Source organism: Amblyomma americanum, chromosome 5 (genome assembly GCF_052857255.1).
Source record: "Amblyomma americanum isolate KBUSLIRL-KWMA chromosome 5, ASM5285725v1, whole genome shotgun sequence".
Lineage (NCBI taxonomy): Eukaryota > Metazoa > Arthropoda > Arachnida > Ixodida > Ixodidae > Amblyomma > Amblyomma americanum.
In genome coordinates, this window is record NC_135501.1 from 127,943,808 (window position 1) to 127,967,346 (window position 23,539).

At 48.1% G+C, this 23,539-nt stretch overlaps 1 protein-coding gene across 1 annotated transcript in view; it reads right to left on the reverse strand.

Annotated features, from left to right (window-relative positions):
• The window catches only part of LOC144134174 (uncharacterized), a 39,274-nt gene extending 16,562 nt beyond the window's left edge, over positions 1–22,712 (reverse strand). Inside the window, exon 1 of the mRNA XM_077667136.1 lies at positions 21,044–22,712. Coding sequence (XP_077523262.1) covers positions 21,044–22,712 — 1,669 coding nt within the window. The remainder of the gene's footprint in view (positions 1–21,043) is intronic.
• Between the last annotated feature and the right edge of the window lie 827 nt (positions 22,713–23,539).

A 23,539-nucleotide genomic window follows, 5' to 3' on the forward strand; every position in this document is an offset into this window, starting at 1 on the left:
TGCTCTGACATTACGCTTATGTTACGCCACAGTGGAGGGCTCAGATAATTTCGACCACCTGCAGGGCTCTGTAATGTGCACTCATGTCTAACAGTACACGGGCCTCTAGCTTTTTGACTCCAGCGAAAGGCGACCACAGCAGCCGGTTTCGAACCCGCTTCTTTCGGTTCAGCAGCTGAGCACCATAACTGCAGAGCCACCGCAGTGACTTCATCTTACGCGAGTTATCGAGAATTTCAGCATTAAATCTAGAAGCTGCAACCAGTTGGCAACCGGTAGCTCATGGGTAAACTGTTTGTAGATTTAACTTCAATATTCTGGGAAACCCACGTGAGCATGTATGTACGTATTACCACCCCAGAGCTAACAAATCGCTCCTGTCTTATTAGTCATCCTACCATAGGAAGTCGATCAAAAGAGCAATAGTGAAAATATGCTTCACCAACGCAACGAAAAAATCATGACCTCTCTGTGTGGTCTTTGAACTCAGTGAGGTAGCCAATTCTCCTTGCTTCGTCTGGTTATCCGAAGGGTATTACTGTGGCGGAAAGTTTATTGGAAGAATGGCTGTAACAGCCGCTCTGAGCTGCCTACCGAAAAAGGAAGACCGACCCAGGCTCAACAGGGTTGCCAGTATAGCAAATGTGATGTTGATTTTCTCTCCCCAGACAAGTTGTCGAAGCTGTGTAGGATGACGAATTCGTTTCCTAGCCGCTCAAGGGATGTAAAAGTAAACATTGGAATAAATTTGTGAGCACTATTTGTATTCAACTGACTTGCGGTCGGATACACATAGGGCATACTGGCAGGTGCTTCAGTGAAATACAAGGGGAACAGAAGTGTAATGTCGCACAACCAAAAAACGGTCTACTGTCAGAAGAGTGCCATGAATGTCCTATCAAAACTTGCGAGCCATTGTTCAGTGAGCGCAGAGCGGAAGCTAGGAGTAAAAGCCGATGCATGCGTGAGATACTAGAAGCACGTATGATTCGCAAGAGGGGCGCCAGATGCATCAGTGCACCAGCTATTAATGTTTCGGATAAGGAAACGGCATTCCTGGATGGAAGTGGTTCGCGTCGAATTCTCCTTTCTTTGTTTTTTTTGTGTGTGTGCTCGAATACGTATATATATGCCTTCTTGCAGTCTGTAAAATTGAGTCGTAACTTAGCGCTGTGTCCTGTGACTCACATTCCAGTTTTTGCTGCGTTACAAAAGTTTTTTCGCCATTATAAGCGAAAAACTAGCCAAGGAAACAACCTTGCTCAATGATATGGCGCGCATTCAGAACACTACACTGATCGGTAGAAGACCCCGAAGTCAGTGACAGCAATGTGCGGTTCCTACAATTAAGTTCCGTGAGAAGATATGTAGTATTCACCTAATCTACAAGTCTTTTGAATGCCTTAAGGAGCATCGATGATAACGAATATGGCATAGTCAGTCAGTTTCACTCTGAACTTCACCATTGTAAGTGCGAAAGAACACATATGTAACTTTCTGCTGGCTTCCTAGTCATGTGGGAATAAAAGGAAATGACCAGATTGTCAATGCGAACCGTAAAACAAAAGAACACAAAGGAAATGTATGCGAATTCCTTTACAGGATAAAACTGTCAGCATTAAACGGGAAGTTTTAATTAATGGCAGTCAAAGTAGGAGAAAGGGAAGAACAAGAAATTGGAACGAGTAAAAGGATCCTAATGAGCCGAAAAAGTATAAACGCAGAGACCGCTTCTATAGCATTATTCTCCCACGACCAAGAATTTTTCATACACCTTTGAAACATGACCATTTTATGAAGCATACACCTACCTGCCTGTTAGCATCCCGGCAACACGATCTCAATTTTGCGGAGATTAATTTCATGCCCATTTCATGAGTCAAAATTTTCATCGGTATTTTAGCAAGGACCCCGCCTCATCCGGTATTTCTAGCCGCCGCGGTGGCTGAATGGTTACGGCGCTCGGCTGGCGGCCCGAAAGACGCGGGTTCGATCCCGGCCGCGGTGGTCGAATTTCGATGGAGGCGAAATTCTAGAGGCCCGTGTACTGTGCGATGTCAGTGCACGTTAAAGAACCCCAGGTGGTCGAAATTTCTGGAGCCCTTCACTACGGCGTCTCTCATAGCCTGAGTCGCTTTGGGACGTTAAACCCCCATAAACCAACCAACCAACCAATCATCCGGTATTTCTAGTTGGCACTGAAGCAAATGGTGTGAGACGCCGTTCCACCCATAGCGAAGCCGCTGCAAAGTGCGACGACGTCGCTCGTACCGCCGAAGGTCGCTGAAGGAAGCAATCACCTTTGAAAAGAAGACCCCAGGTGGCTCTGCAGTCTGCTTCCGGCAACAACCTTACTAAATCAGGAAAGCTCAGCGTTTGTGGGCACGCGGCCTGCTGCCTCAGTTACAACGTGGCCACCAATACCAAAGCCTAGAGCACACACTGCGTCCGATACGTTGCCACACCCTATATCTGCAACACCAACGACTGATCCAGGCAAAAGGCACGATTAGGACCATGGCCAAGATATGCAAGTGATTCAATGCTCGCGTCACTGATGAATGTCATGCGTGCTCTGCTTCCCAGCTTGCGCACACCAGCAGCAAACAACGCATTGCAAGTACTGGACTCGTCTACGTACACTTCTTGCAGCTCTACAGTAGAAGACACCGTGGATCCCCCGGAACTATCTTTTGCGAAGAAAGTCAAGCAAGCTTTTAATTTTCAATGGAATGCCCGCGGACTCCAGTCTAGTATTTCAGATATTCGGCCCTATGTTTATGAAAACCGCTTCCCCATTCTATTTAACTGTGAACCGAATCTACCGAACATTTTACGGTTATGAATCATTGCTTCCCCCACGCGTGCAGTGAACTATAAAAGGTATTCTAGTTCACTGTACCCACGCGCAACAGAACCAGCAAAGTCATCGTCTACTTTCGACGTGAAATTACATGGCTCCATTTGGATCCCTCACACAACGACAACCAGTACATTTTGGCGGTAAATTCAGCGCGGAGGGACGAAGGACACAGAAAGGGGACAAAACAAGCGCTGTCTCGCAACCAAGTTTTATTAAGAAGGAACGCAAATATATACATACAGAAGAAAGGCATAGGTGCGATAGGCACGTAGTACAAAGATAACGTAGAGGGCACTATCACCTCCAAAGTTCAAAAACGAAATACACTGCGCCACAGATCAAAACGGTGACACGTCACGAGGCATCTAAAAATCATATCGCTCCTTCAAATAACGTGACCGAGGGGGTGCTAACACAGACATCTTTTTCTTTTCAATAAAATACGCCTCTATAATCTCCCGAGTGCGCTGGTCGCGATGCCGGTACAACACGGTGGCTTCTCTGAAAACAGCTTTGCATACCTTTTTATTTTTCTTGGTGCACTCTGCACAGTGTTGAGCGATGCTTCAACGAACGGTGCCTGAAGAAAGGTTATGTTTCATGAGCCGAACGTTCAGGCATCGCCCGGTTTGTCCAATATACACTTCTTTGCATCACAGCGGAATCTCGTACACAATGCCGCAAACACAACCCAAAAAATAGGGAGCGGTGACGTACTGCGCATACGAACGAGCTGACGTTGCCCCGCCTTTCTACTCTACTTTTTGTCATGGCACAAAGTCGTTGCGCTTTGAACGGTGCTCTGCATACGACGCCCACTTTAAACCTCCTCCCAACATTCCCAAGGTTGTGCGACATGCGATAGATATACGGAATTGCGACGGTTTTCTTCTTCTATTTGCGTTTTCTATTTGCGTTACTACTTAATAAAACTTAGTTGCGAGACAGCGCTTGTTTTGTCCTCTTTCTGTGTCCTTCGTCCCTCCGCGTTGAATTTACCGCCAAAATGAACTACATCCAACTCGCCCAACTCACCATTCTTCGGCAACCAGTACATTTGCCTCACAGTGAAGCGCCGTCACTTCAAGTTTACGCTGGTGGTTGTGTACATGGCGCCGCCAAGCCGCTTTGACAACAAAAGAGAGTGATTTGATGCGAGCCACCTCCGGTCCATGGGTCATTATAGCAACACCCTCTCAATGCTAAGGCCTCTCCACCGGCCGCGTGACGTCACGCCAAGGGACCGTGCAGGCCCCGCGCTCCGCGATTTCAGCGCGCCGCGCCCGTCTGCACTATTCGGGTACTGCCGTACGTAGCTGCCTTATAAGTGATTCCTTCATTTTCATTTTTGTCGTTGCTGCAGAAAAGAAATTCGCTAGTTTGTGCGCGCCTTAGGCTATCATTTTATCTGCTTTATATATTTTTTTTATTGCAGAACACCTTATTGTCAAGAAAGTTCGAGCTGCTAATACAGTTTTTTATAATAAACAATTTAGCATACGGCCGCCAATTTCGCATTATTGGTCATTATAATAAAAAATTGATTAGTTAATTTCAATTAATCATCTAATTATTAGGTTCTATCACGTACATGATGTCTGCCGTGCGGTAAAATCCATCCGCACAGACCGCACATGCGTATATCTAGTTGTTAAAGTAGAAGTTCGTGAACATTGAAAAAAAAAACACCGTCTACTGCGCATTGTGTTAGTTTTATTCTGTATTGTGTTTTGCTTAAAGCTTTCACACACAGCAATAATGACACTCACAATAATGTTGCGCTGTTGAGTATTTGTACAGCTAATCTGACCCTTACAATAAAAAACGACGAGACACCAGCAATGAAGTGTGCGCAAAGCATTTTTATTGCTTGGGAATAAAACTTACTTCTTAAGCGTTGCTGCTTTCCGGGCTGCGGCCTTCTGCTGCGCATTGTCTTGTATGGCATCATTTCTTAGTTTGCAAAAGTTGTTTAGAACAACGTTGGTTGCAACGCGTACTACCAAGCGCAGGAGAGTTTGTGCAGTGTGGCCATTTTCACATGTCTCAATGTCGTGTTCGTCCAGGAGGGAAATCGTCTGTGAAATCACGACACCACGTTGATTTCTACAGGAGAGAAAATCTTCCGCGGTTGCTCCAAAAGACAACTTCTCTGCAACTAGTTTAGTCATCAGTACCATGTGAACTGTGCATGGCTGGGGAAACTTCAGCCCTCCTCTCGACAGGTTAGCTATCATGGCAGTATTTTCCGCTTCGATCTCTCGATTTTCAATCACCAATGTGCTGAAGCAAGCAGAACATGAAAGCTTCTTTAAAGCAGCATGAGCAGCGTATCCTGCAATGTAGACAATAGCATCCATGTCAGAGTGGGCGTGTGTAATATCGTCGTCGCTGACAGCCACAGAAAAGTTGCATGGGACAAGATCCTCACTTACGTCTTCAAACTCTGTTTCCTCGCGTGGAAATGTCAAAAGTTTTTGAAGACGAAGCTTCTTCTCACATTCGTAGAGCTGACGCACGGAAATGTGGTACTGTGATCCTGCCAGCTGGCGGTAACGGCCGAACCGGTCTTCTAGCGCATCCGTCTGAAATTTGCCCAGCAGTACGTACTTGAAGTGAAGTTCTTCTAAGCAGTAGCGCGAGAGTTCTACCAGAGAATAGCATGTCAGTCGCAAAGCACTGTGAGTCTCTTTCGTCAGCGAGCCACTGGTGATGTTTATTCTTGCCCAAGCGTCCAACCAGTCCACAACGCCGCTCAGGAAAGCTAACTGTGTGTCATCAACAGACCTTACAGGGTCTTGCATGCTGTCCCTTAGCCTCTGGCCTTTGCAAGGGGTCTTAACATTGACTATTTGCCACCATGTGAGGATAACGTCAATGAAAAGAGCAGTCGACTCAGCTTGAGGAATCTTGAACGCGGAACCATGTGTCCTGAGGGCATTTGAAACAAACTGATTAATGACGTCGAGAGCGAGCTTTACATTTTGCCGCTCCATTGAGGTTGGATTCACGGCTTTTGCGTTCAGTCTGTAAGCAGCCTTCACAAGCGACGTCTTCTCTGAAGAATAAAGCTGCCGCACAGCTGCGAAAGAAGCAGCTTTCATACGAGGAGGCCCTTCGGGCATTGCTCCACTCAAGTCCATTTCAGGGAAATAGAGGCATGTTCCAGGGTTTTTCTGGTTAATCCAATTGTTCCTAATGCACTTCAAGAGATGCACAGGATCGACCACGTAGAAAAGAGGGCGAGCGTTATCGGCTGGATGGGGATAGACAATGCTCACCTGAGGACTTGTAGCAAATAACGACATCATCTTGCGGTTCAGAGCATTGTTGTCCGTTATCACAGCGATAATTTTGAGCCCCATTTTCTCAACATTAATGATTATGTTCTTAGCATGCTCGTGCAAAATTTCTGCGCTCAGTTTGCTCACAGGTAATATGTGAATGACGTCCTTGTTTGCAGAAAGGAGTGATTGTACCATGAACACATGGGCTGTTGTTGCTGGTTCCGTTGAATGAACCGACGATCCTACTATTGTGCCCCCTTTGTAGTCGAAGTATGGTTTTATGTGGATCTCATCGATCATCAGGGTCACTGTCTTCTCGTGGTCTTTCATTGATTTGACTCGTTCTCGGATGTAGGAGAGACAGTGCGGTTGATTTTGCTCCACAAGAGGGTCAGCTTTGTAATTTGAGCAAACACGGCGCAGTGTGGAAGGATGGGGCAGAATGATTCTTGATGCAGCTCTTGTGAAGTGATATGCGTGAGGAGAAATTGAATTCAAAATACTGGCGAATACCAGCAGCTCTGCGCTATACACATGCTGTTTCGCGAGGAGAAGCTCTATCTGCTCAACCAGAAATTTCAGCAAAGAAGACTGTTCTTTCGTCGTATCACTGTCCTCAATGAGGTCTGCAAGCAGTGAACCGACAAACTGCAATACTTTAGTATGTTTCGACTCTTTCGTCACCTCAGGTATATTATGCAAGCCTATCTCGAGTTCTTCTAGCAGCAAGGACAGGCTGGAGGTGTCGCATACTTGAGCTGGCAGAATCCTGCCTGAAGGAAGCGACAGAAGCTTCACTCCATTCAAGAAAACAGAAAGTGACAGATCAGGGAGAACTACCAAGGCGCATTTCACATTAGGTGAAGGATCATTCTCGATGAGAAGGAACCTAACGCATTGCTCATCGACAGAAACGGTCCAGAATTTCGTGTTGCAGATTCCAGGCAACTTAGATTTGAACTCCTCGTAAGATGAAACTTTGTTTCTTTTCTGTTCAAGCTCATTAGACTGAAGTGACTTCCTCATAGCCTCCTGCAAAGCAGCGTTTTCCCTTCTTGCTTTTTTCGTCTCTGGCGATTCACTCCGTCCAGGCGTTGAGGACAAGTATTTTGGGCAGTTTGGAAAAACAGAAGGCGCAGCATCAATCTTCAACTGTAGCCTGTCACGCTTCACCTCTATTATTTTCCCTGTCAGTTCATCTTGGTGTGACAACGTCGTAATGAAGTCGCCTGCGTGGAAGTGCAGTTCACACACCTGCACGAGAAAATGAAGCAAGGCCATTCGCCATGACTCTCCATTGCCTAAAACACTAAGTAAAAAGAGTCTGAATAGTGAACAGCTTTTACATATTTACACAGCTTTTACACAAGCCTTATGCACATCCACAGAACTAAATGCTTCCTGGACAATTCATACATAAGTGTAAGAAGTGATATCATTGCCTACAAAGACAGCATGCCTTTCCGGGAGCGACAGCTCACAACTAAGATAATTACCAGCGCCTATTAAGCAATATTTCAGAGTCTTACCCTCGAATGCTCTGTAGGTGTGAAATCCTTCCGTGGAATGGCTCGCAACCAGGCTTTTCTTCGTACTTCGTCTCTTGGGAAGCAATAAACACGTACTTTGGGACCATTCTGGTAGTTCCCGCGGCACCCGGGAACACAGCACCGGCCCATGTTTCACGAAGTTGCACTCGCTACACGGCAGGCAATCAGTTTCCCATTCGTGCGCTAGCACAGGTACGCACGCCACACAAGAAAGCGGAGCCGCGCTTGGTGAGCAGCCTGACCGGACACTTGGCGTGACGTAGCGCGTGTGGAAAGGAGGGCCTGGAGAGGCCTGAAGAAAGTATTTAGAGGGTGTTGATTATAGTGACTTCAATGCTCACGACACCGTGTGGGGAGGCGTCAGGATAAACCTTAGTGGAAGGAAACTCGTGTCCTTCGCCTCTGACTATGGCCTCCAATCCCTTAATAACCCAACCCCGACGTATATTCGAGGGGTGATCTATTGCAGCTGCCTCGATTTGGCTTTATTTCGCGATGCCTTACCAACAATGTCCGATGCTTTTCGGATGCAGATCGACACCCATGGCAGCAACCATAACCAAACCTACCTAGTTATTACTGGCCATTCTACGTCCTGTTCAGCCACACGTATGCGGCGCATTGATTGGAAAGCTCTTAAAGCACGTATGGAGGATGCTTGCATCAAAGGATTCTCGACAGGTCTTCAACAAAAAATTATGGAGGCCATGGAGAACGCAACGTGCTGCTATAACCTTATCGCAAAGTACACCGGCTTTCATATCGAATTACAATGACTGCGGGCACTACGGCGCAGGGAAGAGCGCAGGTACCGACGCACAAAGTCGCGTTTAGACCTCAGAGATGCAAGACGCCTACAGAAGAAAATTCAGCAAAGATATCAAGCCCTGCAGACACAACGTTGTAGGTCATTTTGCGAGACACTTGACCCACGGAAGCCTTTGTCGCACGTTTAGAATGCAATAAGTAGCCTTCGCACGTCAAAAACGCAGCGAAGTTGCGGTAGCCGAACAGGTTTAGGCAAGGGTAACACGCCAACTAAACCCATTCACAACACTGAAATGATGTTCTTCCCTCGCGGGATTCACAAATAGATCACCTGTTCTCCATGGAGGAACTTGACGCTGTGCTTGCTTGTTGCAGAAGGTCATCATCGCCGGGGCCCTATGGTGTGACACACTCCGCACTTGCAAACCTTGGCCAAGAGGCTCGACTGGTTCTTTTGGATACACACAAGTCATGGTGTGACGGCATAGTTACTAATGAGTGGAATACCAGTCGTCTGGTTCCACTTTTTAAACAAGGAAAATCACCACTCGGCATTTCAGCATACCATCCAATTGCACTCTCCAGCTGTGTGGGGAAAGTCATGGAAATAATGTTGTTAACACGCGTGTTATGGTACCCGCAGCGATACCAAATCTACATAGGATATATGTCTAGGTTTCGACGTGGCAGCTCTTCTATCGGCAGATAGTTGACCTGGTAACATTCGTGCAGCACAAAAAAAAAATTTGAAGATTGATCGTGGCGGCGTTTTTTTACATCAAGGGCGCCTATGACAACGTAACACGTCAGGCCATTTTTGACGCATTAGAAGCTGCTGAGATTGGAGGCCGCATGTTAAGCTGGATGCGAAGCTATTTGGCATAGAGGTCGTGCTTTGTCGAGACTGAGGACGGACCAGCCTCCTTACATCTAAATTCGCGCAGAGTCCCCCAGGGTGGAGTGCTGCGGCCAACTCTACAACTTTGTTCTCATCGGCCTGGTTGACTCAATGCCACAATATGTTCAGATCTCCATATATACCGATGATATCTGTATTTAGGCATTTGGTGTGACCCGTCTCCAAGTTCGTGCGAGACTTCAAAAAGCGGCAACGACACTGATGTTTTACCTTCATCAGCAGGACCTAAATATTTCGACTGAAAAATGTTCACTCGTGGCATTCCCATGCAAAAAAATGACAAGTTACCCCGCATATAATAATGCCAACGCCATTCCCTATGAGAGAAACCATCGCTTCCTTGGCATTGTAATCGACAGGAACTGCTCGTGGAGTCTCCCTCTCTACGACACGAGGAAGAGACTGACAGTGATTGTTAGTATTCTCTCCTTCCTCAGGGGGAAAGTCCTCGGGTGCATCTGTGCACTCAATGCTTCAACTGCGCCGTTCGCTGTTGCTTGGCTACATGCGGTACAGCTTTCCCATCTTAAGCAATATTAGAAAGACGAACATCTAGACACTTAGAAGTGTACAAGCACAAGTACTACGAATCTGCCTTTGAGTGCCTAAATGTGCCTCAACAGCAGCCACTGTTCTTTTCGCTGGGGAGCATCATGTTACTACATACATTGCTGTTGAAACAATGAGAACGCACATTCGACACCTCACACGAGTTCCGAGTCATCATTTTGAAGCTCTTCCAGTGCTAAGACAACATACTACATTTGCAAAAGTAATTGAAGCTCGTCGTGCCTATATTCCTTCGCAGTTAACCCTTGCTTCAAGACCGTGCTCATCCATATGGAGTCTGCATGAACCTCGGGCACACCTCTCCATTCCTAGAATTACTAAGAAATCTGGTTTATCATTGTGTGCTCTGAAACAAATGACGTCAGATCATCTGCATTTTAACCGTAGTCACCGCATACATGTATGCAGAGATGGCTCAGTAACCTCAGCAAGTTCTGTTGGATCTGTGGTGATACTAGCCAGGTCTATCTTAATGAAGGTGAGGAGTACCTATCACACCTCTCCATCTGGTGTAGAACTAGCTGCCCTACGAGTCGCAGCTCAGTTCATCAGTCACCATATGACTGGACGGTTTTCACCGACTCTAAAGCACCCCTTCAAGGCCTGCAAGCTGCGCTGCGCAGCGGGTCGCACGAACAATTGGTTGCACAATTCCGCAAGCTGTACCACGGCGACACATTTAATAGACATGCCATGATTTTCCAGTCACTGCCAGGACACTGCGGTATTAAAGGAAATCAGCAGGCAGACGAGGCTGCCCGTTCTGGACACAACGACGAGATCCCTTTCAATATTTCTGTAACGAGAGCTGACGCAGCGTGTCGGCTTCGTTCTTTTGTGCTGGAGCTCACACTTTCAACGTGGAGCACGGGAGAGTTCTGCAACCGTCGCCTCAGGGCATTAGACCCCGGACTGCACCCCCGTCTTCTATGTGACAGCGCGTCGCGAAGCAACGTTGCTGTGCCGTCTATGGCTCGGCGTTGCCATCACATATCGATATGCTTTCCGGATCGGTATGGCTGACAGCCATTCTGGTGAAAGCTGTGTCTGCGAACAGACAATGAGTCATCACCCGTTTGAGTGCCCTGGCTTTGTGAACGTAAAGACGTAGGCTGCGTAGTGCTCTGGACCGCGTTGATCCTCGCCCTTTCACAGACGACAAGATCCTCGGTCCGTGGCCACAACAGTCGACTGCCATCAAGGTTTACAAGGCACTGTTTTGTTTTTTGCGAATGACTGCCTTGATTGATAGATTGTGACTGTGTTTCCCGTTCCTTCTCTCTTCTCTTCTTAATCCCTCATTCCCTTCCTCAGTGCAGGGTAACCAACCGGAAGCCTTTCTGGTTAACATCCCACCCTTCCCCCTACTCTTTATCTCTCTAGTTGGCGACGAGTCACTTAATCCATTTAAACAATCTTTTAACTAGTACCTTAAATACACTGACATCCTTCACTTACTTTAATTACATTTTAAGCACCCGTTGCTTTTAGCTCACTTTTAAGGTCTTATTTTTCACCCTAACTTTTATGACACACTCATACCATCTTGTGTCTGGCGCATTAGGGTCTTAGTTGCAGATGCGCCATCAATACCAAACTACGACAACCACTAACTCTTCTTCATCCCCTCCTGGAGTGCCTGGCTGCAGCTCGCCTTTGACAACAAGGCACAGGATATACTGAGCGGTTATTCTGGGCTCTTCAATAAATTTACTGTCTCTATCTAGACCATAACGCTACAAGCACTCCTGTGCAAGGCTTTGTTCTGCTTTCTCAAGGCGCCGAAAACAAGAAACAGCAACCATAGTGTGTCTTTTTCGGATCGGCCTATCAGCTCATTTTGCGTTGTTTCGAGAAGCACACGCGATAAAAGATTATACCATGCCGGTACGTGCAGGCATCAAGTTATATCAGCGAAGAGAAATTTGCGATTTCTGGAGGCCGCCGTGGGATGTTTGTTACACAAAACCTCGACAGAGTTACTCGCTCTGTAAGCTGAATCAATTATACCCAACAATTGTGGGCAAAAGCATTTTTGAATTGAAACGAGTTTATGAACGCAATATTTTTTTATATATTATAAGGTTTTACTATAACAAGCAATATATCCACAGGTTTTCCGTCGGCAGGCGGGCATTTTTTTCTATTAACGTTTTAATTGGTTTTCTAATGAAGTTTTAACTGCTCCATGCGAGCGATGGAAAAACTTCAAAAGAAATATCGTGTCGCTCTGGAGGAATCGACCATTGCCTTCAATATTTGCAAAACAGTACCTTACAGTTTTTTTCTGTATTCAAAATTTTTATCCAAGAGTATCGGACATGAGCACGTGCATGCAGACCAACAACATGACTGAGCGGCGCTTAAAGGCACTTAGCACGAGTGTGTCCCGTGTCCTCTTCTCTGTCTACCGTGTATTTTTGGCGCCATTTTGCAAGAAGGAGGGCGCTTAAAATTCGTCACCATCGTGTATAATCCCCTAGCTACGTTCACTGCAAGACACCGCACCTTTTTAGCCTGTTTGCGTGATCAGCGTCAGCCCTATCACCTCATACTTCCTCATCTCACCCGCCATCCATCTGGCTGGCTGTCTCCCCTCGTTTCTTTTGGCTCCCGCGCAATCTATTCTGTTACGATTTCTACGAAATACGAGTCGAGCTTTCCTGTACATTACTTTTAACTGTGAAGCAACAGTGCAATATTATAAGATACTGTTGTCAACATAATAATGGGAATGGTCTAACCCTCCGGCGAGTACCAAAATCTTGCTTTTAAATTTTGTCCTGTGCTCGGACCGAGTATTCAAGACTGTCACAGAAAATTAACAGATTTCGTTTTTGACAGCAAATACTAGAAAACTACAAGTGTCCCGAGGAAAGATCCGCGGATATACGGATTTCTATGCTGCAATCTTACGATATGCGAAAAAGTTGTGTGCATAAACAACTTCTTGCTGAAAAATTGCGCGCGTCCAGAATTCCCGAAATATTAAAAAAAAGACAAACTCTGCTTCGAGAGCTCAACTTCTGCTCAAAAATTTCCTAACTCAGTTTTTAAGCACTCTGCTGTGAGTTTGTCCGGATTTCCTGCCATGTCCAGCACTTCCAGACAAAAATTTTGAAAATCGAAAAATTGTAAGATGCTCTTATGAAAATAATGAAAGTAATGCTCCGTTCTTCTGATATATAGCAAAATTTGTCTTTTAAAGTGTTTACACCGCTCGAATCGAACAGTTATTTCTGCCATAGTAAACCACTGGGGGAACGCTTTTGATAATAGCAAAAATACTAATAGAAAAAAACCGCAAGACTGCCGTCGCGTAATTTGCGGGTGCATTGATTGTTATAGTAAAATCTTACGTTATGTGAAAAAAACTGTGTTCATAAACCGTTTCCAGCTCAAAAATGCTGTTGTTTAGAATTGTTGGGTATGGTACGAAGTAAGCATTAGAAACGCAAGTGAGAGAAAATCAGGTTGAAACATTATTTGTCTGCCAGTGTACGGTGAACATAAGTGTGCAAACAATATGAAACACGATACCTACAGCCCACCAACCCTTCTAGCATTCATATTGGCGTTACAGATAAATCAAACCGCATCGACGTTAATGATTTCTGTCCGTACTTAATAAACAAAACTTTCATATGTTTACATAACCCAGCTGAAGACACTTAACTGAGTCGTGCCGAATGCTAAACTTAATATTTTTTTATTGAATCGCACTAAACACAAACATCTTGCAACAATATAGAGGACGAACCGCGATAAGTATATGTGAAAATGACCTTCATGATACCAAGCAACTTTCAGTGGGCTCTTCTTTCTCTTTCCGGAAAATCTGGAAAATAAATACAAATAGTATATGCAAGAAGTGTCAGGTTTTCATGAAAAAAAAATGTTAAGCAGGGCTGGATACTCGGTGGAAGAACCCAAAGGCACTTCGTCTGCATCATTATGTCGCCCAAGATATGCCACAAACTCTCAGTTTAGTGCCAATCAATCAGCTTAAGAAATCGCCGCCCGATGCAATTGGCCCAAAGCTGACACAATGTGGTTCTGCAATCTAAACGGTTTGAAGTGCCACCTGTAGCAAAAGTGGCGAAGTGTATCAATAAAGGGTGCAGCTGTAACAGCTTCCGTTCACACTTCAAAAGAGCATGACTCCGAAATTTGACAAGGCCGCGCAGAGGCACGCCTCTATGCCAGGACCGCTTTCATTTCGTTCCCTTTAACCATTCACGTCATCTTCTCAATTTACACTCCTTGATCGGATTTTGCGTATCGTGCACAAGACGTATTTCACGAGCTGTGTAAGCAGTACTCTCGTAACTACGGTAAACTTTGAAAAACTAAACTAAACGGGCCTGGTAAGCAGTAGTAACCCTTGAATTGCCCCCCGTTACGGCTTCAGCCTAAACGCAGCCTGTTTGTCCTGTTACAGGTTCTCACTGCTTCCCAATCGTCCCGAACGGCTTAGTTAATCAAGTCTAGAGATAAACTCAAATTATGCTGAGAAAGCGTAACAGCCTTTTTATGCGCACCTGAAAGACAAGTCAAGAAAAACCTAAGAAAATGCTTTTACTTTGCGCGACCGCCATTTACCGCGTGGCGCTGAACACCAAAATAACCAGACAGACTTTCAGTGCTTGCTGCATCCTTCAGCTCCGGTCGATGCGAACGCAATAGCCATTTTTCAGATCACATTTTGCAGTGCGCGTACGAATAGGCCTTTATTGGAGAAACACGCTCGCGAAGCATCTTGCAGCACTGTACACTCCAAGCAGAAGGAGCAAAGGAGAGAGTAAGCTGTTACTCAAGAGCACTCCCTTTGGGGTGTGCTAGAGGACAGCTCACTCCCTTTTTACTTTACTCCCATATAGGCGTATATTCATGTGTGGAGTGTATAGTTTTCTCCCAACTGCAGGTGAAAATATTCCTTCTGGATTAGACGGTGTTCGCTGTTGGCAGCCGGCAGATCACGGTACGTGATGATGACTAGGTTTAAAGGCAGATATTAAACAGGAAAAGTAGTCTAGGGCCTGCAACCGCCTGCACCGCAACCACCCCGTTTCAGTGGGGCGTACTTGACATAACTGCATATATACGTCCATTCTTCCAGGAAACCTGGGGGATCATCTAACAGCACTAAAATGTACATGTCTCTCAATAGGTCTCTGTAGCAACACTGTGCACTAATTTTATACTCAAAACCAAGTGTCAAATCCTGGAGCTCTGGAGAGCTAAAGCGACAACTCATCATCATCATCATCATCATCAGCCTTACTACACCCACTGCAGGGCAAAGGCCTCTCCCATGTCTCTCCAATTAACCCTATCCTTTGCCAGCTGCATCCACCCTTTGCCTGCAAACTTCTTAATCTCATCCGCCCACCTAGCCTGCTGCCGCCCCCTGCTACGCTTACTTTCTCTTGGAATCCACTCCGTTACCCTTAAGGACCAACGGTCATCTTGCCTTCGCATTACATGCCCTGCCCAAGCCCATTTCTTTCTCTTGATTTCGACTAGGATGTCATTAACCCGTGTTTGTTCCCTCACCCACTCTGCCCGCTTCCGGTCTCTTAACGTTACACCTATCATTTTTCTTTCAATGGCTCGCTGCGTTGTCCTTCACTTAAGCTGAACTCTTCGTTAGGCTCCGCGTTTCTGCCCCGTAGGTGAGCACCGGTAAGATTATGCTGTTGTACACTTTCCTCTTGAGGGAAATTGGTAAACTGCCACTCATGATCTGCGAGAATTTGCCATATGCGCTGCACCCCATTCTTATCCTTCTCGTTATCTCCCTCTCAAGATCCGGATCAGCTGTCACTACCTGCCCTAAGTAGACGTATTCCGTCACAACTTCCAGGCTCTCGCTGCCAATTGTGAACTGTTGTCCCCTTGCTAGGCTGTTGAACATTACCTTGGTTTTCTGCATGTTAATTTTTAGACCCACTGATCTGCTCTGCCTGTCTAACTCATTGATCATGATTTGCAGTTCACCTCCTGAGTGACTCAGCAAGGTAATGTCATCAGCAAATCGCAGAATATTTAGGTATTCTCCATTTATTCTTATTCCCAACTGTTCCCAATTCAGGCCTCGAAATACCTCCTGTAAACATGCGGTGAACAGCATTGGCGAGATCGTGTCTCCTTGCCTGACTCCCTTCCTTATTGGAATTTTATTGCTGACTTTATGGAGGACTATAGTAGCTGTGCAGTTGCTATATATATCTTCCAGTATTTTGACATAAGACTCTTCTACCCCTTGATTACGCAACGCCTGTATGACTGCTGAGGTTTCCAATGAGTCGAATGCTTTCTCGTAATCAATCAAAGCTATATATTGAGGTTGGTTATATTCTGCGCATTTCTCTATCACCTGATTGATAGTGTGAATATGATCTATTGTGGAATATCCTTTACGAAAGCCTGCCTGATCATTTGGTTGATTAACGTCTAACGTTGCCCTGACTCTATTAGCGATTACCTTAGTAAATACTTTGTAGGCAACGGATAGTAAGCTGATCGGCCTGTAATTTTTCAAGTCCTTGGCGTCTCCCTTCTTATGAATTAAGATAATGTTTGCATTCTTCCAAGCTTCTGGTACAGTCGAGGTCGTAAGGCATTGCGTATACAGGGTGGCTAGTTTTTCTAGCACGATGTCCCCTCCGTCCTTCAACAGATCTGCTGTTTCCTGATCCTCCCCAGCTGCTTTTCCCCTTTTCATTTCTTCTAAGGCTTTCTTTACTTCATCTTTCGTTACTGGCGGCATGACGCATTGCTGAGAACTTCTGTCTTTCTCATTAACGCTCTGATTACATTGGCTACTGTACAGGCCTGTGTAGAACTTTTCGGCTACGTTCACTATCTTATCCATATTGCTAATGATAATGCCCTGCTTGTCTCTTAATGCATACATCTGGTTTTTACCTATGCCTAGTTTCCTCTTCACTTCCTTTAGGCTACCTCCGTTCTTTAGAGCATGCTCGATTCTCTCCATATTAAACTTCCTTATGTCGGCTACCTTGCGCTTATTTATTAAATTTGATAGCTCCGTTAGTTCTATTCTATCGGTAGGGTTAGACGCCCTCATGCTTTGGCGCTTCTTAATCAGATCTTTCGTCACCTGAGATTGCTTCCCGGTATCCTTTCGAACTGTCCTACCGCCTACTTCTACAGCGCACTCCGTAATTATTGATGTCAGATTATCGTGCATTGAATGAACATCAAGATCGTCTTCCTCAGTTAAAGCCGAATATCTGTTCTGCAGCGCTATGCTAAACTCCTGTGCTTTCCCTCTTACGGCTAACTCGTTAATGGTCTTCTTCTTCACTAGCTTCTTCCGTTCCCTCTTGTGTGTGTGTGTGAAAAACTTTATTTCAGGGAGGAAACTTGAGGTAGCCGGAGCAACCTCTCGCAATCTCTAGGTGGGCTCCACATTACAGGAGCCCATTGGCGACCGCCGCGACTCGGGCGCGGTGGACCAGGGCCTTCTGGCTTGCTAGGTCCGAGCAGCCGAGCAGGGCTGCCTCCCAGTCCTCCCGGGTGGGGTTGGGTTTGGGGGCGAGGTTCGGGTTTGACTGGCATGCCCACACCATGTGAAAGATGTCCGAAGACTTCTCCGCACAGTTTGGGCATTCTCCTGTACAGGCAGGATCAAAGTGTTTTAAAACTGCCGGGCACAGCAGCGTTTTGGTGTAAAGGCGGAGGAGTGTGCGTTCATCCACCTTTGTGAGGCCCTTACAAGGCTTGTGATAAATTGCATGGCCGAATTGGAATAATTCAGTAATTTCTCGAAAAGTGAGGGCCGGATTGGGTTCGGGATCCGTATCCAAAGGGTCTGAAGGCGTTGCCCGGAGAGTGAGCGCGCGGGCGGCGGCGTCTGCTGTTTCATTGCCTTCGAGGCCCATATGAGCTGGAGCCCATACAATCGTTCGAGACGCGGGGGCCCCGAGGTAGTTACTGTTTTGAAGGATGCGATGCGCAAAGAGAGGAATGTACCCCTGTTTAATATTTCTGCAGGCCCCTCTCGAGTCGGTGACGATCACTCGCGACTCCTGGTCTGCGGCGGCTAACGCGATGGCAACTTCTTCCGCATGTGTTATGTCTTGAGCTCGGAACGTTAGGCCATTCACCACGATTTTTTGGTGGACGACTGCGGCCGTGTACCACCCCCCATGGTGAGGGCCTGAGGCGTCCACGTAGAAGATGCCATGTTTGTTCCCATAGTGACGGGCCAGTGCCTCCGCCCGCGCAAGGCGCCTGCCACTGTGGTCGTCACGTGTCATGTTCGCCGGAAGAGGGCGGACGTGCAGGGCGTATCTCCAGATTTCAGGAATGCGTACGCGCTCTTCCGTAAGTGTTGGGTGGTGGATGTGTAGTCGGGCTAATAGGCGGCGACCCGAGGCGTTTTTGAAAGCCTTGTGTATTGATTTGTCAAGTGCGCCTTTCGGAGATCCGCGAGTGTGTTAACCATCCCCAGGCCCATGAGACGCTGGTTGGATGTGGTGATCGGGAGATCGAGGGCACGCTTGTACATCTTTCTGAGAATCACTTCGAGGGCGTTCTCATCAAACTTGCGCAGGTGGAGGTAAGGAGTCGAGTAGAGGACTCGACTGGTCACTAATGCATGCGCCAGCCGCAAAGCGTCTCTGCACCGTAACCCCCCGCGTTTGTTGGAAACCCGGCGGACCATCCGGCCCACCTGGTCCCCCACCTTGCGCAGTTTTGCTAGTGTGGTATCAGCCCGTCGATGTTTGTGGATAAGGAGACCAAGTACTCTAATCTCATCGTGTTCGGGTATCGGGCCGCTGGCCAGAGATAGTTCCATTTTGGTGGCGCACTGAAGCGACGGGCGAATGTGCACAAATTCGGATTTGGACGGTGAGCACTGAAGGCCGCAGCGGCGGGCGTAAGCGTCCACGATCTCCGCCGCTTGCTGCAGGTTGGCCTCAATGTCTCCAACCGATCCGTGTTTGGCCCAGATGGTTATGTCGTCGGCGTACAGCGCGTGCTGGATGCCTTCGACCTTCGCCAGCTGAGCCGGGAGTTTCATCATGGCCAGATTGAAAAGTAATGGCGAGAGGACCGCACCCTGTGGGGTTCCTCTCGTTCCCAGTTTATATGGGCCGTGTTCTTCGTCTTGTATTCGGATGAAACTTCGTCGATCCGAGAGAAATTGCTTGATGTACTGAAACGTGTTATGTCCACAGTTCGTTTGGGAGAGATGTTGCAGGGTGATTTCGTGTGTAACATTGTCGAAAGCCCCCTTCAAGTCAAGGGCGAGTACTGCCTTATCGTTGAAGGGATATTCGACAGGGTTGAGAATTTCTCGGTCGAGTTGAAGCAGAACATCTTGAGCGGACCTCTGCGGGCGGAAACCGAACATGGTGTCTGCGAATGTATGTTCATTTTCCAGAAACCCAGACAGCCTATCCCACACCATGGTCTCCATCAGCTTTCCCGCGCAAGACGTGAGGAAGATGGGGCGGAGGTTGTCTGTGTTTATGGCTTTGCCGGCTTTCGGAATGAAAGTTACCAGGGCGGTCTTCCATTCAATTGGTAGAGGTGCCTCACCAAGCCAGATCGAGTTGATGAAAGCGAGGAGGGTTTCGTAGTGGGGATCGGGAAGATTAGCAAGCATTTTCACAGTTATCTTGTCCCTGCCCGGTGCCGTTCCTCGTTTCATTTTAGCTAGGGCCGCCTTGAGGTCATGCAACTGGAACGGTTGATCCAGATTCGCGTTCTCTGAACCTGCATACGAGAACGCGGGTCCTCCGGGGTCCTGCTTAGTGCAAAGATACTGGTCGCGCAGTTTGCATGCTAATTTTGATATATTTCCATCGAAGCTATGAATAGCTCGTTGGAGATGTTTTTGTGTCTCGGCGCGGGTTTGAGTCGGGTCAATTAGGGCGCGGAAAAGGCGCCACGTGCTCCGGCTCGACATTTGTCTGGCCGCCGTGTTGCAGCGGTCTACCCAGTTCGAGTCGGCGAGTTGGGCCGCGTACTCTGCCGCTCGCTGGGTGAGCTCGGCGATACGAATTTTGAGCTTTCTGTTACGTTTTTGGCGGCGCCATCTGCGGACGAGGCTGTGTCGTGCCTCCCAGAGGTGCAGAAGGTGGTTGTCCACCTCCGGAGTGGCCTCCGAGAGCTGAATTTGTGTTTCCACCGAACGAAGGTGTGTAACCAATCCTTGTGCCCACGCGTGGTAGCCTTGTTCGTGGATAGACGCCGAATTGATGTAGTTTTGCCGGAACTTATTTCAGTCTGGAAGCCGAGCTTGTGCGTGGAGTCTTGCCAATGGTTTAGTCCTTACGGTGGTATTGATAAGGCAGTGGTCACTACCGAGGGTTTCCTTGGTGTTGGTCCATTCTGCGTGTACAGTGTTTTTGGTAAAGGTGAGATCCGGACATGTATCCCGGGTCACGGAATTACCCAGCCGCGTTGGATATGCAGGGTCAGTGTGAAGAGTCAGGCCCAGCGTGGATGCGAGTTCCGCTAGCTTGCGTCCCCGCTTCTCTTCACGCACGTATCCCCATAGTGTACTGTGCGCGTTGAAATCGCCCACAATCACCAGGGGGTCCCTGCCCGCAGCCTTTAGAGCGCGGCTAAAGAGTGCTGCGAACGTTACATTTTTGAGTTTGGGGGAACAGTATATGTTGAGTACGTGGAGTGGTGCATCTTGTTTCTTGAGCGGAAGAAGTGTCACCATCGCATAGGAATATTCTGTGTAAAGTTCCAAGTCAACTAGATTAGCCGTATAATTTTTATGCACGCAGACGCAGGAAGAGGGGTCCTGCTGAAAGGGGATGTAATTTGTGAGGGTGACGCCACTCCCTGGCTCCTGGAGGGCAACCACCGCGGGAAGAGAATCGAAAGTTGAAAGGTAAAGTCGGAGATCCGCCCTCTTTGCGCGAGAACGGAAGCCCCGACAGTTCCACTGGACAATTTGGACGGGGGTGGCCGAATTGGTTCTTGGGGAGCGCCTGATCTTAGGGCTGCTCGCCATGGTCATTTAGATTGAGGAGGGGTTGTACTGACACTGCTCCGGAGCCAACACTCACAGGAAGGGGGGTATCCTCCATACCAGAGAGTGAGCAGTTGTCGTCGTCGGCTACCTCGGAGGTGCGTCTAGAAGTTTTGTGAGGGCGGCCGGGTAAGGGATCGCCGGGCCTGCGCGAGGAGCGCAAGGAATTCGCAATTTGTTGGGCAATCATCGCGGGGATTGTCTCTTGCAATTTGGAGATGGCGTTTACCATCATTCGAATTTGATTTTCTATAGCGGCGAATCGGGCCTCTGTGGCCCCGAGGCGGGCCTCGAATGCGGCCTCCAAACTTGTTACCGCCTTCGGTACCACGAGCTCACTCTCCATTACCTCAGCCGCGGGAGGCGAGGGGGGAGAAGAAGACTGGTTGATTTTAGATTCCAATTCGTTAATTTTCTTTAGCAGCATCTCATTTTGGGCCCTGAGTGCTGCTATTTGATCTTGCTCGGCGCTATGCGCCCTTGGAAAGGGAGTGGAAAGGGGGGAGAGAGAAGCAGCCCCACCCGAACCGCTCACCTGGTGGCCATTTTTGACTGCGTTGACCCAGGCCCTGGTATCACCGCGCGTTTCTGTCGACTGTTTTGCCAGTCTGCCGTGTGGTGGCGACACCTTGGATGGTTGTTTTGCAGCACCTTTGGTAGGTGGGTTCTCGGTGTTGGAGATTTCCTGGCCATGCTGATCGCCGGGAGGCCCAAGATAGCGGCTTTTCTTCTTGGACGCCGTTTTTTTTTTCGTCTTGGGTGTGCGGAATTTTGCTGCACAGTCACGAGAGTTGGTGGCATGGGAGCCACCGCACAGAGAACACTGGGGAACACAGTTGTGAGGAGCCCGCACCCCCTCCACTAGCGGAGCTTGGAATCCGCAGAGTCCACAGGTGTTCGATCGCAGGTTTGGACACGCATCAGAGCGATGCCCGACGACCCCACACTGGCCGCACGCCGGGATAGTTTTGTAGTAGTTTCTCACAGAGACGACCATGTTGTCATAATGTACGTAACGGGGCTTCTCCTTACCCGCGAAAGTAATGCGTGCTTTGTTGGATGTCCCGAACTTCCGGATTTCCAGGATGGTGCCGGCGCGCCAGCACACTCGGTCTTTAAGAGTTTCCGTGGTGTCCGAGTTACGGACCACGATCACGCCGTGGCACATGTTGCCGCCGTCTTGTCTTAGGTAACCCCGAAGCGGGATCGACCCATTGTCGGAATTTACTGCGAAGTCCCCGATAAGCTGGTCGGCCGCCTCGATGTCCGGGGTATGCGCAATGATGTGGTTTTGCTCTCGTGAGGGTAGAACGGAGATGGCGCGGGCCCGTTTCAACCCGATGTACGCTGAAATGGCAGTGCCGTAGCCGGTTTCTGTGAACGCCTCGTGAAGAGAAACGCTTTCTCTGGGCTTTAAAACTATGACGTAGTCTTCAGGTGTCGGTTTGGGCATTGGACGCGGCTTCCACTTCGAGAACGCCTTGTCCTTGCTTCCCGTGGCGCGCGTCGCGGGAGCGTTCACGTTTCCGACCGACGAACCGGCGGCCGGGGCGGCGCCGAACGCCGCCATCTGGGCTTTGTCTTGGGAGCGGCGTGCAGCCGCTTGAAGCAAAGCTTGACTCCGAATTTTGGGAGTAACCGTCGAGTTTGAATCTCCGGTGGTGGGCACCGAGGTCCACAACATCGCCTCAGGGTCGTAGCCGCGCACTTCTTGCGCGGAAGTCGCCATCTTGTCCTCGGAGGGCCAATTCCACCAGGCCAGGCGTTGGCGACGGCGTTAGGCTTAACGACGGCGCCGACGTGGTCGGTCGGAAAACGGCCGTAAATTTAGAGAAAATCGGCCTACCTGGATGAATTCGGAGTCCAGGTGTTCCGCTTCGTTTTCCGGCTCGTTTGACGCCAGTTTTGCCGGGGTAGAATGATTTGGGACGTGGCCCCAGCCGAAAATCGGCAGAGCCGAAGAGACACACGTCTGCTCACGTCGCGCGCTCGCAGCGCCCCCCCCCCCCCCGTTCCCTCTTCAAGTCTAAGCTTATTCTAGACCTTACCATTCTGCAGTCGCTACAACGCACCTTTCCGAGGACGGCCACATCCTGAATGATGCCAGGTTTGGCGCATAGTATGAGGTCGATTTCATATTTAGTTTCACCATTGGGGCTCTTCCAGGTCCACTTCCTGTTTTCTCGTTTGCGGAAGAGGGTATTCATGATCCGTAAATTATTTCTATCCGCGAATTTGACTAATAACTTTCCCCTGCTATTTCTAGAGCCTATCCCATAGTCACCTACCGCGTGGTCGTCAGCCTGCTTCTTGCCCACCTTCGCATTGAAGTCGCCCATCAGTACAGTGTACTGCGATTTTACTTTATTCATTGCCGATTCTACGTCCTCATAGAAAATTTCAACGGTCTGGTCATCATGGCTGGATGTGGGTGCGTGGGCCTGCACCACTTTCAGCTTGTACTTCCTATTCAGCCTAATTGCTATGGCTGCTACCCTCTCGTTAATACTGTAGAGCTCCTCTACGTTGCCAGCTATATCCTTATTAATGAGGAAT